The following is a 13,978-nucleotide window of genomic DNA, read 5'->3' on the forward strand; positions in this document are numbered from 1 at the left end:
CCCCGCGGCGCTGCGCGGAGGCTCCTCCCGGCCCGGAGGAGGGAGCGAGCCCCCCGGCGCGGGGTGCGGGTGCGGGAGCCCCCCCGCGGGGCGCAGCTTCCCGCCGGCATCCCGGCCGCGGAGCTCCAGAAAATCCATAACTGCGGCTTTAAACTTGGCGGGCGGGGGCAGCGGGGCCCTGTGCGGGCTGGAGGCGCGGGGGCGGCGCGGGGGTTTGCGGGGGAGGGGCCGCTCCCCCCGCAGATAACGCGGCCGGTCCCGCTGCGCGGAGCAGCCGCGGGCTGTGGTGACACCGCAGCCATGTCACGGCACACATCGCAGCCGCGTCTCGCCGCAGTCATCGCGCCCGCTGCGTGTCGGTGCCCGCGCCGGGGGCTTCCCCTGTGCCCGCCAGCGGCGTTCGCTGGCGATGGAGGTGGATTTTAGCCTTGATCGTTGAGATCTGTAGGGTGAACGCTGTGAAAGACACTCACACAAACAATACGGGAAGAGGAAGCGAAATCCTCAGCTTGGTTGCTGCTGCGGGGGTGCAATACCCGCCTGGGAGCAGCGGCCCCTCTGTTTATCGATTCGCCTCCTGCCAACTACACTGAACTCGCGTTGGAGTCGGGGACCGCGGGGGCCAGGCCAGTGGCCCCGCAACACACAGAGCTGGTGCTGGCCTTGGATGTGGTAGTTCTTCTGCAATTTTGCTATGAAAGGTGCTTGGTTTGTTTCTTCAGTGAGTTGGGATGTTTTTAGCCAAAAGCTCAGGCTTTTTTGTTGTTTACCTCCTACTCGAGTAATGCAGCAAATGCTGTTGGGGTTGGAGAATGAGAGGGGTGGAGAAGGTTTGCTGTGGTTGTGCAGTGTCCTGTGGGTCTGGGCAGAAGCCTCCAGCACCCGTCAGGCAGCCCCAGCCTCCGTGGCAGAGGGCTCCCAGGGGGCAGAGGGATGCGTTGCAGTCGTTAGATGTTTGTCCCTTCGGTCGCAGGGGATTTCTTTAACTGATATGGGGTCAGTTGGATATGGATGTTGCCGCAGGAGAGGAAACACTGAGCTCTGAGTATTTTCCTCGCTGTGAAGCGTTGCTGTTGCTTTTGGGCCCCATTCAGATGATAGCACAGGAATAAGTGCTGTCTTACCTCCACTTGCCCTTTGTTTACCTTGTTCACGCAGTAGCTTTGCTGTGCTGCTTTGCAGAGAAATTGTTGTTTTGGTCCAGCTGTTGAGGTATGAAGCAATAACAGCATATTTTGCTCTGAGAGTAAATTCTTCCTGGAGTAAATAGATTGTTTCTCTCAAGGTTTTTGGCTTCCAGCTGGGTTGGTTTTGGTTTAGGGCTGTCCCTGGGTTCCTTTCCCGAAAATTGATTCATCTTCCACTACAAAGCGTAATGTTGCTGTCTGTTTGCCTTTGGGAACACTAATTCAGCCCATGTTTCCAAATTGGTACGGCTCTTCAGGAGTGCTGGACACACTGCTGCGTTGGCTTTGCTGCAGAGATGGGCAGCATGGCAGCAGTGGGGTGAAGCTGACTGAATGTTGCCCTTCAAGTGCTTCAAGCTGTAAAGCATGATAACTAGGAGAGCCTGACTCTATCAAAGTGTCCGCATGTGCCTCCTGCACAGAACTGAAAATATGTGTTGTTATTCTTCAAACAAAAAACAAAGTCAAGGAGAGGACTTGGAGAAAAACTGATGTTGGTCCGTTTACACTTCATGAAGTTTGAAGCCCATCCTGCAGCCATGGGTGTTTATTCCTGCCTGTTGTGCCATTCCTCCCAGCAGAAACGTCAGCTGCCCTGTGCCTGAGGAGGCAGTTGCAGGCTGGTGTGGGTACCCTGTTTGAATCTGTGAGACTAAGGCAGCTTTGTACTGTTTCTCATGCTTGCAGCTGTGAATAATGGGCATCTCTTGCACAAGATGCTATCACAGGGACCTTCATTACCTTGTTCTGAGCGCTGCTGTCTGGTTTGGTAGTGTACATTTGTTTAAAGGCTTCAGTTTACCTCTCCCTCCATTGCCCTGCGTGGTGGCCTTGGGGGACAGTGGCTCTGTCTGCACTGCTAGTCTTTAAGCAGCTGGCCCTAGGTGTACTAGTGCTAGACACAGTGTTCAGTGCTGTGGGTGTTTTTGGGGTCTGTTGATTTCTAGTGGCTTGGTGGAGAAGGCTCTCAGAGGAATATCTCGTTTTCCTGACTGCTTTTTACTGTATTTCTTCAACAGGAAGCAATCTCTGCCCCCCGCCAAATGTAATCTTAATAATTTTTAAGATTTAGTTTTCTTGAGCGATCTGTAATATTTTCTCACCAGTTTCTCCAAAGACAAACTTTTACAGGTGGCTAATATGAAGGTCACTGTAATGGATTGTGTTATTTCAAGAGGGCTTTGCACAAGCATGTGAACTTGTTTTTGTGAGATGGCTCGGCTGCCAGAGCAGGCCTTTGTGTTTTGCTGTGGTGTCCTGGCCTGTCTGGGCTTTGCAGAGATAAGAGCTGGTGTGGTGCTTGTCAGCGTGCAGGAGAAGCTTGCCCTCGCAGAGCTGATCAGCCTTGTGCTGAGAGCGAGCCCTTGGTGCAGGAACGTGGACTCCTGTGTTGGGTCTGGAGAGCAGGCATGTGTGGGGAGGCTGCTCTGAGATTGTCTTAAAGAGACACTGGCAACCTCAGTGGTTGGATGTCTCACTGGGTAAGACTTTGGGAGAGCCAAGAGGGCTTCTTTCATTGCTCCTGCAAGCAGCAGTGAGTGCATTTCTCCTCTTTCACCCCCAATTTCCTGCTTGGGACAGTGGAATCAACCTCTGGTGTTGGTGATTCCAGCCAGGCAGAGGCAGAGTGGTTGTTGGGGGCCAACAAGTGCTGTCAAAGGCTGAGAAGATAATCAGGGTGAGTGGTCTATATGCAGTCAAGCAGCAGTGTTTGCTGTGGGCACGGTGTTGGTGCCAGTGCAGGCAGGGTTTGTGCAGTGGGTTCTCAGCACCCTAAAGCCCTGTGAAAGCAGAGTTGCCCTTCACCGTGGGATTGGTGTCAGTCTCAGTGCCTGCATTGCCAAGCGTGGTGGTGGTGGTGGGACCAAAATCCTGTAGGGAAGTGCAGGGCCCTGCAGAGCAGTGAGCTGTGAGTGCTGTTCTGGGCAGCGCCTGTCCCAGCCAGCCTCCAGCCATCATCAGGCACAGCCTGCTGGAATAACAGCGCTGGGAAAGCTGACCAAACCGGCAGCAAATGGGGAAAACTGTGGTGCTGTGGGTGTCAGCTTGTGACATGAGGAGACTCTGATTTTGCTTTCTAATATCTCAGGCTGGTGCAATATGTTTTCCGTGTGATAGGACAATGCCTTCAACTTTCCCTTATATGGGAAAATCTGGGATGCAGCCTAGCAATCCGCCAATATGTGGCTAATAATTTTTAGCATTGTTGTGTTGGATGTGTCAAGTCATCCTAAGAATTAGGGTATACCTGGGACACTGTGGCTGGTCTTTAATGTTTGAGGCAGGTCCCTGGCAGATACCTGGGGAAAGGTTATGGCAGTGCCCTAGGGAATGCCCGAGCGCACTCGACTCTTCGGGAAGTCAGCTAAAAGCTGGGAGAGTTTGTGCCTGGACATAGGGCTCCTGCCCTGCGCTGCACTGGGGCCCAGTGCTCAGAGAGGTGCTGGGGGCCTGCGTTCTGTTGGCATGGGAGTGAGTCAGGACAGCTCTTCACCCATCCTTTGTATGGGAACCTCCTCCCTGCAGAGGAAACACTGCCTTGAGGTTAAGGGGTGCACGCTGCTTCTGTGCTGCAGCCTGTTGTCTCCAAGGCATTCCCAGCCTCTAGAGACTATAAATCCTGCTCTAACAGGAGCAAAACACTCCTTTCAGTTCAGAAAAGGAGAAGCGTGGGAACTGAGTCCCAGTCCCTCTTTGTTTTTCATGTGGGTGCTGGAAATGTGCTTGCAGAGGTGCATTGGGTATTGTTCAAGGAGTGTGGGTGTTTCTGTGATGGTGAGATTTTGGCTTGGTTATGGGGTACCCATCACATTTTCCATCTCTGGTTTCCCTACGAGGACTGCTGTTCTGTGATATTATGAATGTCTGTCCTCAGAGATATATCATGCATTCTGCAGGCCTGCCTTTTCCCTCACTATGCGGCCCTTCTGTTGCACTAGGATAGGTACTGTTATCTGGATGGTTGGTTTTACTGGGCTGTTTTGAAGTTCTGTTTTGTGTTTTTCCTGATGAGATCAAGTTTAGATCTCTTCTGGTAAAGCTTTCTGATGCTTATCTGGCTCTTTCTGCTATTTGGCTCAGTTGTTACGAGAAGTCTGGGTTGAAATGCAGGTAACTCATTGCTTCCTTTTGGGGTGACTGTGCTGAAAGCAGGGAAAAGTTATGATAATCAATTTGCAGAGTATTTGTTTTCTAAGTGTTTCCATGAAAGCATGGGATCTGTGGTACTCTGCTTTGCAGTAGAGTAGAAAGAGGCAGTATGTGGGGTCAGGCTGGTGTTGCCCCAGCCCTGTGAACTGGCTGCATGTCCCTGCTAACATGCCCATTATTGCAAGGGAGGGACAGGTAGGCAAGGTTGTCTCATTCACTACCTGATGTGGTCCTAAAGCATGTGTTTGAATTACATCGTGGTAGCTCTGGCACAGGAACATAGGTGGAAGGGCATGAGTGTGTCTGTGGGACCCCAGGCCAGAAGCCTGTGGGAAGGCCTTGCGGGGGAAGAGCAGCCTCTGGCTGGCAGAATGCTTTGGGAGAGAAAGCACTTACTGCCTAAAGCCCCCTGGGAGGGGCCCTCAGCCCGGGAGGTATTTCATTTGCACTGCCTTGAAGGCAGAAGCAGGACTTCAGCCAATTGAGGGACTTCAGCTACCAGACCCTCCCTGTTAGCAGCTACTGCTAAGAGTTGTGCTCCCTCTGTATTGCACTGGAAATAGGTATTTGTTTTATGGAATTTGTTTTATGGACATAGTTTCATTTTACACTTCAGCTTTATACTCTATGGCTGCCTTGGAAGGTGAATTCCAGCGTTAGCAATTAGCTACATGCAGGAACGAAGGTGCTGCAAAGTTATGGGGGACTTCCACTTCTTTGACATAGAGGTAGGTGAAGTATTGGTTCTTTAAGAAACATTAATGTCTTGTTATATATGTGCATCGAGGCAGAATTAAAGTTAGTCCTAGATACAAGAATAAACATTACTGCTTTGCTATATGCGTGCTGTGAAAGCTGCTATTTTTGTGTGAGCTACTGCCTTGAGTCTCTAGGTCTTGTGCACGGAGCACTTTTAACCCTCTTTCTTTCATCTGCTTTGGCTGAACTTAAAATATACTTTAGATAAAATGAAGTTTAAGTGTTCGGTGTCTGTTAATTGAGGATCAGAGAAGAGCCATTCTCTCTTGAGGACTCCCCTAAGTGCCTGGTGTATCCTTGCTGTACCCTGTGCTTGCTTAGCCTGAGAAGGAGCGTGGTGGGGTGTGGGAATGCACAACCCGTTGCTCTTATTTGTATGCTTCTCTGCTTGTTGCTTTAGGGCAAGCAAAGCCCTGTTTCTCAGTGATCTTTCTCAGTCCCCGTAGGGTGCCCCTCACCAGAGTATCTGAGCCTTTCCCAGCATGCACTTTGGTGCATACATAAAAGCAGGTTTCTCTCCTCCACTGCTGACAAGAGACTGTGCTCGATTTGTTTGCATGGTGATGTTGTGGGGAGGCTGGCTGAAGCAAGGCTTGTGCTTACTGTGAAGGTGCTGAGGTTTGTGGTTACCCTGATTTCTTCAGAGAGGTGGTTGCAGATTTGTGGGCCAGTCACAGTGGCTGCTCCACCTCCTTGTTCTGGAGGATGAGAGTTTTTGTCTGAGAATAATTGCACTGGTTTGGAGTTGAGCCAGTCCCACACTGTGCTTTGAGTGTGAGGACCAGGGTCCTGAATCCAGAAGGCAAAGGAAGGAGTTAGGTCACTGTGGGCACAGGTTCTTTGAAGCTTTAGTAGTTGTAATTTCAAGGAGAGTGCCCTCTCCAGGGGCCTTGTAGTGAGGTATGACTTTGCAGCTTGCAGGCCCTGTGTGTTTGAATAGGTACAGCTGTGCCTGCATCTGACAGGGCACAGTGTTGTTGGGTGTGGAGATATGATTATCTGCAGATGCTGCTCTCTGGTTTCTAGACAGGCTCTCCACTGGCTGCTGTACTGAGTGGAACATGGCACTAGGGCTGAGGACAGTGCTCTTAAACCCTTTCCTGGATCCAGCTCTACCTCCTGCTCTTTCTGTCACTCTGAGCTGGAAGAGGGAGATGTCTGACAGAGAAGTGGATTTCCAGACCTTGTGGCATGATTGTTGCTCCAGAGACGCCTGCTGAAGGAAGAGTTCAGAAAATGAGTGGCTTATCCGGGTACAGAGGGAGAGGAGATGTGGAAGCTGTGTTGGCATGGACTTCCAACAGATATGTGCAGTGAGATGGGCTAGGACATGGTCTGTGGGAACTGTGCTTTCCTGCTGTGGCCAGGGTTTGCTCACCTGGCCTCCACATTCCTACATGTCAAAGGAGACTGATGTTTATAGACCTGCCAGGCAAGCAGGGACAAGAGTCTCTTAGTGGCTTGGCTCAGCTGGTGTGTGTGCTTGCCTGCTGGCTGGGTGACCCCATGGCGACGGTGTTGGTTGGCCAGGAGTGTCCTGGACATCATCGGTCTGTGTCCTGAAGGAATGCAGCTTGAGTCCAGGAGAGACCCACAGCAGCTCTGCCTGTGAGCTGTTGGAAGAGGCTTGGTGTGCTCTGGGGTTCCAGCTCTGTTTGGTAAAAGGGACTCTGCAATGCTGGGGCTCTGCAGCCTGTGTTAGTGATGGTGGCTTGGTGCGCTCTGGCATGAGGGGTGTGCTCTCTGCCCCTGCAGCTGTGGCTCTCCAGTCTGGCAAGGCTGATGCTCTCTCCACTGCCCCCTGAGCTAACTCTGACCACAGGATCACGAGCTGGGGCAAGAAGGGGCTACCTCTCCATATGTGCTTTCAGTAGCATTTTACTTGCAGCATGTCCAGGCAGGGCCTTGGGTGCTTGCTGTTTAAAAAGGCTACCCAAGTGTATGAAAGCATTGCCCATAGCTGAGGAGCTGGCATCATTGAACCCCAAGCATTTGTGTATGAGGAATTGAGGAATTTCTCTTTGGCACTGCTCTCTGCCTCCCATACTTTAGTCGTTCTTGGGACTGTGTAAAAGATACAAATGTAAGGAAGCATTGAGATGATTGAGAGGAAGGTCTTGTTACATCTGAACTCTGGAGACTGTTCGCCAAAGTAACTTCTCAGATGGTTAAATTCAAAGCAATCTGCAAGCCCTTGGAGGTGAATGTCAGGGATTTATAGTCCTTGCTGGGCAGTGGAAGTGAAGGTATATGTAAGGATGTGAACCTGGGGACTGGGGGTTAGTGATGCTGCTTGTGAGGAGTGCTCCTGCTCTGTGCTGCATCAGGAAAGTTCACTAAAATTTGCTTTCTCTCCCTGTTTTTTAGATGCTTGGGAAACAGGTCTGATGCTTCAGTTTGCAGCAGACTTTGTTGCTATTTTGGAGCAAGGTTTGCTAGATTCTGTACAGGCAGAACAGATGCCATGAGCTGTGGGACCTCCCCATAGCATACAGTATACTCTCAGATTGTGGTTATCTGGGATGCTGTCTTTCTGGGTGATGAGGAGCAACTTGGCTCCCCTAGTACGTGGCCCTGCTGCAGGCAGGGGTCTTGCCAGCCAACCTTTCTGCCCTGTCTTAGAGAGGGTGACCCGAGTTTGCAGCACTGGCAGGGCAGGTGCAGCCTGTGCATGTGCAGGAGCTCCTCTCCAGCAGGGCAGCATCCATCAGGTGGCCTCTGTAAGCTGCTATTGAAGCTGTCCTGTGCTTAGAGAGTGAGCAGCGTAGCAAAGTGTCCTTTTGCTCCTGGAGGTCCCTTCTATGCCCGCTCCAGCCTGCACTGTATGTGAGAGCACAGACCAAGCTGAGCTTCCTTTATCACCTGGTTTCTGAGACCCGTAGGACCAGGATGCAGGGCTGCCTGGCCCAAAGAAGAGCTGCTCACTCATCACAAGCTGAGACTACCTTGGGATCAGCCTTCAGTGCCCATGATTACAAACTGTGGTGTGAGGTGTGGCCATGGTGGGCAAAGCACCAGCAAGGCTGGCCCTAAGCTCACTTCATGCACCAAACACCCCTCCCCTCTTTGCTGCCTGTGCACGGACAAGGTGTTTGGCAAAGCAGTGGTATCCAATCCTACTTGCAAGGCCCTGGAAATGCTTAAAATGCTCACTCTGTTCCTGTGGCCCAGCTGCTGGTGACTTGGCCACGTTTCATTCAGCTCCTGGCTTGGATGTGTTTCTTGGGGCACATTCCAGTGGGCTATTCACTAGATGAAGCAGGAGGTTGGCAGGAGGACACCAACTTTTTCTTTCACCCTTTTCCTTTACTGTAGTTTTAGTAGGAGGACAATGGAGAATAACTTACAGTCAGCAGGTAACAGGAGCAATTGGGGGACATCAGGTGGATGACTGACAGGGATAAGAGTGATCCACCATGAAGGTCTGTCAGGAGGCAGGGAGTTTCAACTGGAGAAGACTGACAAAAATGCCTGAAGGAATGATTTTTCAGGACTGGACTCTGCAGTGGGGTGTCCATTACCATATGGAGCTGTGGCCAGAATTGCTGTGCCTTCTCAGCAGGAAATCTGCTCTTCATGTGTGTCTACAGCCCAAGCCTTGAAGTGCGCTGCAAGCATTTGTTCACTCTCTCAGTAGCCCTGCTGTGAAGGTTGATTTTTTTTTTTAATTTATTTATTTTTACTTTTTTTTGGTCCCTATTCCACCATTGGAAAGTAGAGGCACAAAGGGCTTGATTGCCTTTGAGGAGCTGTTTGCAGTGTGGCAAAGCTGTTTTCTGACAGCTTGAGTTTGCTGTCCAGGACATTAACAACAGTAAGAGGGGAAGATCTGTGCTTTCAGGAATGCCATCTCATTTTTTGGCCACCTGCCTTGGGATAGCATGAGTTTGGTGTCATTCGGTGTATAGCTGTCAAGCAGTAACCTTATAAAAGGGTCTTTGAGTTGGCCAGCTGTCAAGGTCTGCTGGTTGAGCTGGCTTTTGTACACCTTTATTGCTAATAAAGGTGCTGTGGGCTAAATTATGTGCCTGGTGGCATCTTTACAGGGACAGTGACCTTGAGGATGGACTTGGACAGCTAAGTGAAGCTCTGAGTGCTTGTGCTCGAGGAATAAAAGGCAGCAGGAAAATGTGCAGAGTGCGCAGGGTGCTGGTTTCTGCTGAAACCTCTATATCGTTCCTGGTAGCTGGAGAGCAGCTGGATGGTTTGCTCTGATGCAAGAAGCCTCTGAAGCAGCTGATAATAACCCTGTGAACTCAGTAATTCATCAGAGACTTTTCTTACACTACTGGGAAGTCTGGTTCCTCACTGGTCCGGGAAGCCAGCAGGAGCTGAGCCCGTGATCCTCTCATTGCCCAGGTGTAACAGGCAGGCACTTCAGGGAAGAAAGCCTGCTTCCAGCACCAAGAGTGTGTCCTCAGAGCTTCTTCGCCCATTTCCATCTAAAATGTAGCTGGGGTTGTGTTGTCACTCTGACCTGAGGCTTTCCACAGCCTCCTTGGCAGCCCAGGCGTATCTGCCTTGGCACTTGAGGCTCCCTGCCTTGTGGAGGAGCAGACTGCGTGTACTGTCCCAGGCTGGGGAACAGGAGTTGCCCACCAGGCATCTTTTTGGTTGCCAGCAAGCTGGTCCTGCTGCTGTGTTGAGCTGCCATCAGCAGTGTGCTCCTGGCTCCCCCATACAAGGAGAGAGGCTGTGAGCTGGCTGCCTCTGGCTGCAGGAGGGTACCAGAGGTGCTGGAGAGCTGTGCAGGACACTGCCGAGGTGGCAGTTGGCTGTAGGCTTTACTGGCTTGCACAGCTTGGGACTCTGCTGTAGCATGTGGATACAGATACAGTGTTTTCCCTTATTTTAAAGTAGGAAATGAAGTGCTGGGAGTGTGATGGGAGAAGTGAGAAGGCTTTATGGCCACTGGCACAGTCTGTTCCCTGGACACTCCATTCATGTCCTTCTTGTTGGCTTGCTGACCAACATGCTGAGGCTAGTGAATAAATGGAAGGAAGATTTGGCACTGGTAATGGAGAAATGGCTTTTTAAGATTTGGCAGATGGGGCAGTTAATTTGGCCTGTGTGGTGGCCTGGGTTGAATGCCACACCAGAGGGGGTCTGTGTTTAATGGGGAGCAGAGGTCTGGAAGTGCCACATCAGTGATGTGTGATGGGCTTTACTGATGTGGCAGGAGCTGGGGTGCTCTTGACAGAGCATGCAAATTGTGCTGGTGGGATGCTGCCCTGCAGGGAGCTGCTGCATGTACAGGAGTGCTGTAGCTGTTTGTGCACACCAATGCACCCATGAAATCATGGTGCTCAGCACTGCTGCAGGTGGTCATGTGCCTGTCCCTGTGGGAGCCAACCTGCTAGGTGTCAGCTATGAGCCTTGGCAGGCTTGGCCTGCCTCCGTTCTCTCTTCCTTGGCTGCATAGGTATTGAATTGTAGAGGTTTGGTTTGTCTTTCCTCTGTTTTTTGCCTTGCTGATGTTGAGGATTAAAATCCACTGCTTGGGGCTTATGAGCAATTGTTTTGAGTGAGACTCTTGACCTGCAAATCAAAAGGCAACAGACATACTAGGCTTGAGAAACCTCTTGTTCCTGGCAGCTCTTGCACACCAGGGTAGCAGGGGGATGATGTGGGAAAGGGCATACAGCTGATGCTGGGTGCATCCCCGTGGCAGGGAAGGGGCTGCATTGATGCTGGGTGCATCCCCACTCTGCAGACGGCCACTTCTCAATTCCCAGTGCCACTTGGGAGTGGTGTGTCCCCTTGTTTTAGGCTGTCCATGAAGGTGATGAGGGAAATACATTTTAGGGTGAGCTCAGACCTGGTTTCCCTCTCTTTAGCAGCAAGCTGGAGTGCATTTCTTTGTGCATGCTGACTGGCCAGGCATGGCTTTACATTCGTGACGTGCCTTCGTTGAACAAAACTAAAGGGGTTTCAGCCATTCTGCTGCTTTCTCTTCCCTTGTGCTGTTGGTCCTTGCTTGTTGCTGTGCTTGCTGGAGTCTGAGCAAGCCCTTGGTTCTCAGCCCTCTGGCACTGTGCAGCTTTGAAATAGCTGCTGAAGGTCATTGTGGTTATGGTCTTGGGTTAGGAGCTGCATTTGAAAATCCTTCAGAAAGGAGCTATTGCTGGTTTTGCCACGTGAGCTTGTCATGAGAGTCATGAAGTGCAGCTGACTGAAGCTGCGTTACCGGGGGCTGTATCCAGCCTGCGTGTGCTCTCTTGCTTGTTGGGTGCCAACAGAGCATCCTCTGTGCACAGGCAGTGGCACAGGCCCAAGTGTCTCCCCAGGGTCTCTGACGTGGCTGTCGCTGTAGAGCTGAGAGCTTGGGAGCAGAGTGTTGGTGCTGAGCAGGCTTTTTGGAGGGGAATGCTGTGCAACATCACTGTATTCCTAATCCCAGGAAGCAAACAGCGAGGAGGTTGTGGTGAATTATTGCCTGCCCGCCAAAGTCTTGTTGCCTGCTCTCCTGTGGAGAGGGGTGGTGGAGTTTGGTGTCCTGGGAAGGTGCTGCAGGATTGCTGTGTGCGTTGGGTGGCCTTATTAGTAGATCTCTTGGCTTCCCTGGCCCCAAAGAGAACACAGTTCTTTCTCCCCCTCCTTTTTTTTTTTTTAAAGATTAAAATATTTTAAGAACAGAAAATTGCTTGGAGCATAGCTGTGGCTTCCTTGGGAGTGGCTGTTGGTGTGATGCTCTGCCTGTCCTGGACACGTGCACCCGCCCAAGGCATGTTTGCTCCTTTACTTTGGGATATTTGGACCTCTGGGGACCTCTCCTTGCTTCCCTTCTGCTGCCTTGTGTCCTGCTGAGGGCTGTGGGCCCTGTGCCCCCTTCCCATCGGCACCAGGGAGCAGTGAGGGAGTGTTAGGGCAGCTCTGAATAGAGACCACTTGGCTGCTCAGCGAAGCCTCTGCTGATGGAATGCTGAGGGAATCTCACTTTCCGTAGCTGTGTGAGCAGAGCTGGGAAGCTGCTTCTCCATAGCCTCGGCTTGGGAAGGAAAATGTACACAGTGCTGCCTTGCAGCGAGCTCGCAGGCTCCCCAGCCCCCCGCGTCGCTGCTGCTGCTGCTTCTCTTACTAAACTACCGGGTTATTTTTAACTTGGAAAAATTACAACCCGAGATTGGCATTCTCTACCCCCAGCGGAGGGCTGGAGGCAGGATGTGGGGGAGGCACTGCGGAGGGCTGGGAATGCGACTGGCCGCTCGGCCGGCCCGGCTCCAGGCCGTGCCCCGGCCCCGCCGCGCAGCCGGGCGGGGAGGCCGCTCCTCCTCGGCGCGGCTGCAGTTGCAGCCTGGATTCCCATGGCGAAGGCACGGAGCAGCTGCAGACACATAAACAAATCCTGCTGCAGCAGGCTGTGGGGAGAGAGCCGGGCTCTGCCTGCCAGGCTCGCTTGCGTGACAGCCTGCAGACGGGTAGCTGCTGACGGGGGCTGGGTACCTCCTTCAAAGAGTATCCCGCAGAGATGCTCCCGGGTGATGGAGTGTGCTGTGGAGGAGCAGCCAGCCAGATTGCTGTTTTGCCCAACAGAGGAGGCTTTGCTGGACCACGTAGCCCTAATTCAGCTTGCAGAGAGCTGGTGGGGAGGAGCCAGGGAGAGAAGTGTCACTCTTGTGCCGTGTTTTTCTTTCCCCCTCCCCTAGCTCTGCCTCTACAGTGTTTTGCAGGCAGTTGTGTTGCCAGCGCTTGTCTCCCCTGCCTGGATCTCCCCGAGTGAGCAGGAGCACCTTTGTAAATCCAGTGGCAGGGAGATGTTTCTGCAGAGTCCCTTCTCCATGCAGCCCACAGGAGTGTAGTTCCCTCAGTCCCTCTGGATTGCACCAGACACTCAAGCTTCAAGCTCTGGCAGCTCTGCTGCTGAGACGTGTCTGTGCAGCCCCGGCTGGGAACAGGGATTGATAAGGTAGCAAGACTTAAACAGCACCAGAGGACTGCAGATACGTCTCTCTCTGCTGTTTCTCTCAGAGAAACCGTGTAGGTTGAGCCAAGCAGATAAAGAAGAATGCAGGCTCCAAGTTCTCATCTTGGTCTGTCCCAGCCAGACCCGTGGGTCCTTGACTGCTGCTCACTTGCAGTGTGGATGCATCAGGTAGGGAGGGTGGCTGATGCCTGGACCATGCTTGTTTGTCCTCCGGTTTGCCGTCTTCCTTGCCAGCAGCAAAGCTGTTGAGGGTGGAGAGTGTTCTGGAGGCTCCTCTAATGGGCAGGTGCTGCCAGGGCCTGGGGCCCTCTGCTCCAGCTTGTCTGGGAAAGCCTGCGGGAGCCCATCAGTCCTGACCTGTCATCTGCTACTCAGTAGCTCTCCTAGTGACTGGGGCAGGGGTAGCAGTGTAAGGCAGCAAACCTCTTGACAAGCAGTGGCCAATACTTATTTCTCTTAGCTCTCTTCAGGCAGATGCAGGCACCCTTGCTGCTTTGGGAATAATTTGTTTGCTTGTCGAGGCTGGTCCCTTATTCCCATCGCACTGATCCCGTTTGGCCTCGCTTTGGACAGTGAGCTGGTGTGAGGCTCCCCAGGCTGTGGGATGAGGCACAGCATGAGATACTGATGCTGTTCCTGTGCGTCTGACCTCAAGCCGGGATTCCATGAGTTCGTGCTGGAGCAGTAGTACTGATGCCTCAGCTCTGCAAAGGCCTGATGTGATGCCTGACCCTGTTACAGAAATTACATGTTTTGGTGTTATCCCTGTTTGATAGGGAATGGCTTCTGGCTTCTCTCCTCAAGACTTGTAAGGTTTGTTGTCAGTGTCATGAGACACTGTTCTGTGGTTGAGCCAAGGGCTGCTGCCATGATGATGGCAGGTAGTGGAGGGCAGAGCAGCTCTTGGACAGCCAGGGCTGGACCAGCACCTCTTCCCCTCAGTGAGCTACTCTGCAGC

At 52.3% G+C, this 13,978-nt stretch overlaps 1 protein-coding gene across 13 annotated transcripts in view; it reads left to right on the top strand.

Annotated features, from left to right (window-relative positions):
* CHD6 (chromodomain helicase DNA binding protein 6) overlaps positions 1-13,978 on the top strand; it is an 88,437-nt gene that overhangs the window by 599 nt on the left and 73,860 nt on the right. For 7 of the 13 annotated variants that reach the window (XM_027663938.1, XM_027663944.1, XM_027663950.1 and 4 more), the window contains exon 1: positions 6,080-6,349. The exons of 2 other annotated variants lie outside the window; for them this stretch is intronic. In XM_027663938.1, the coding sequence (XP_027519739.1) occupies positions 6,288-6,349 (62 nt within the window). In that variant the 5' untranslated portion in view covers positions 6,080-6,287. Of the gene's footprint in view, positions 1-4,953; positions 5,066-6,077; positions 6,350-13,978 lie in introns of those variants that run through there. 4 more of the 13 variants (XM_027663947.1, XM_027663949.1, XR_003531013.1 and 1 more) reach the window with 4 other exon arrangements.

Source organism: Corapipo altera, unplaced genomic scaffold (assembly GCF_003945725.1).
Source record: "Corapipo altera isolate COAL_440 unplaced genomic scaffold, ASM394572v1 110, whole genome shotgun sequence".
NCBI lineage: Eukaryota > Metazoa > Chordata > Aves > Passeriformes > Pipridae > Corapipo > Corapipo altera.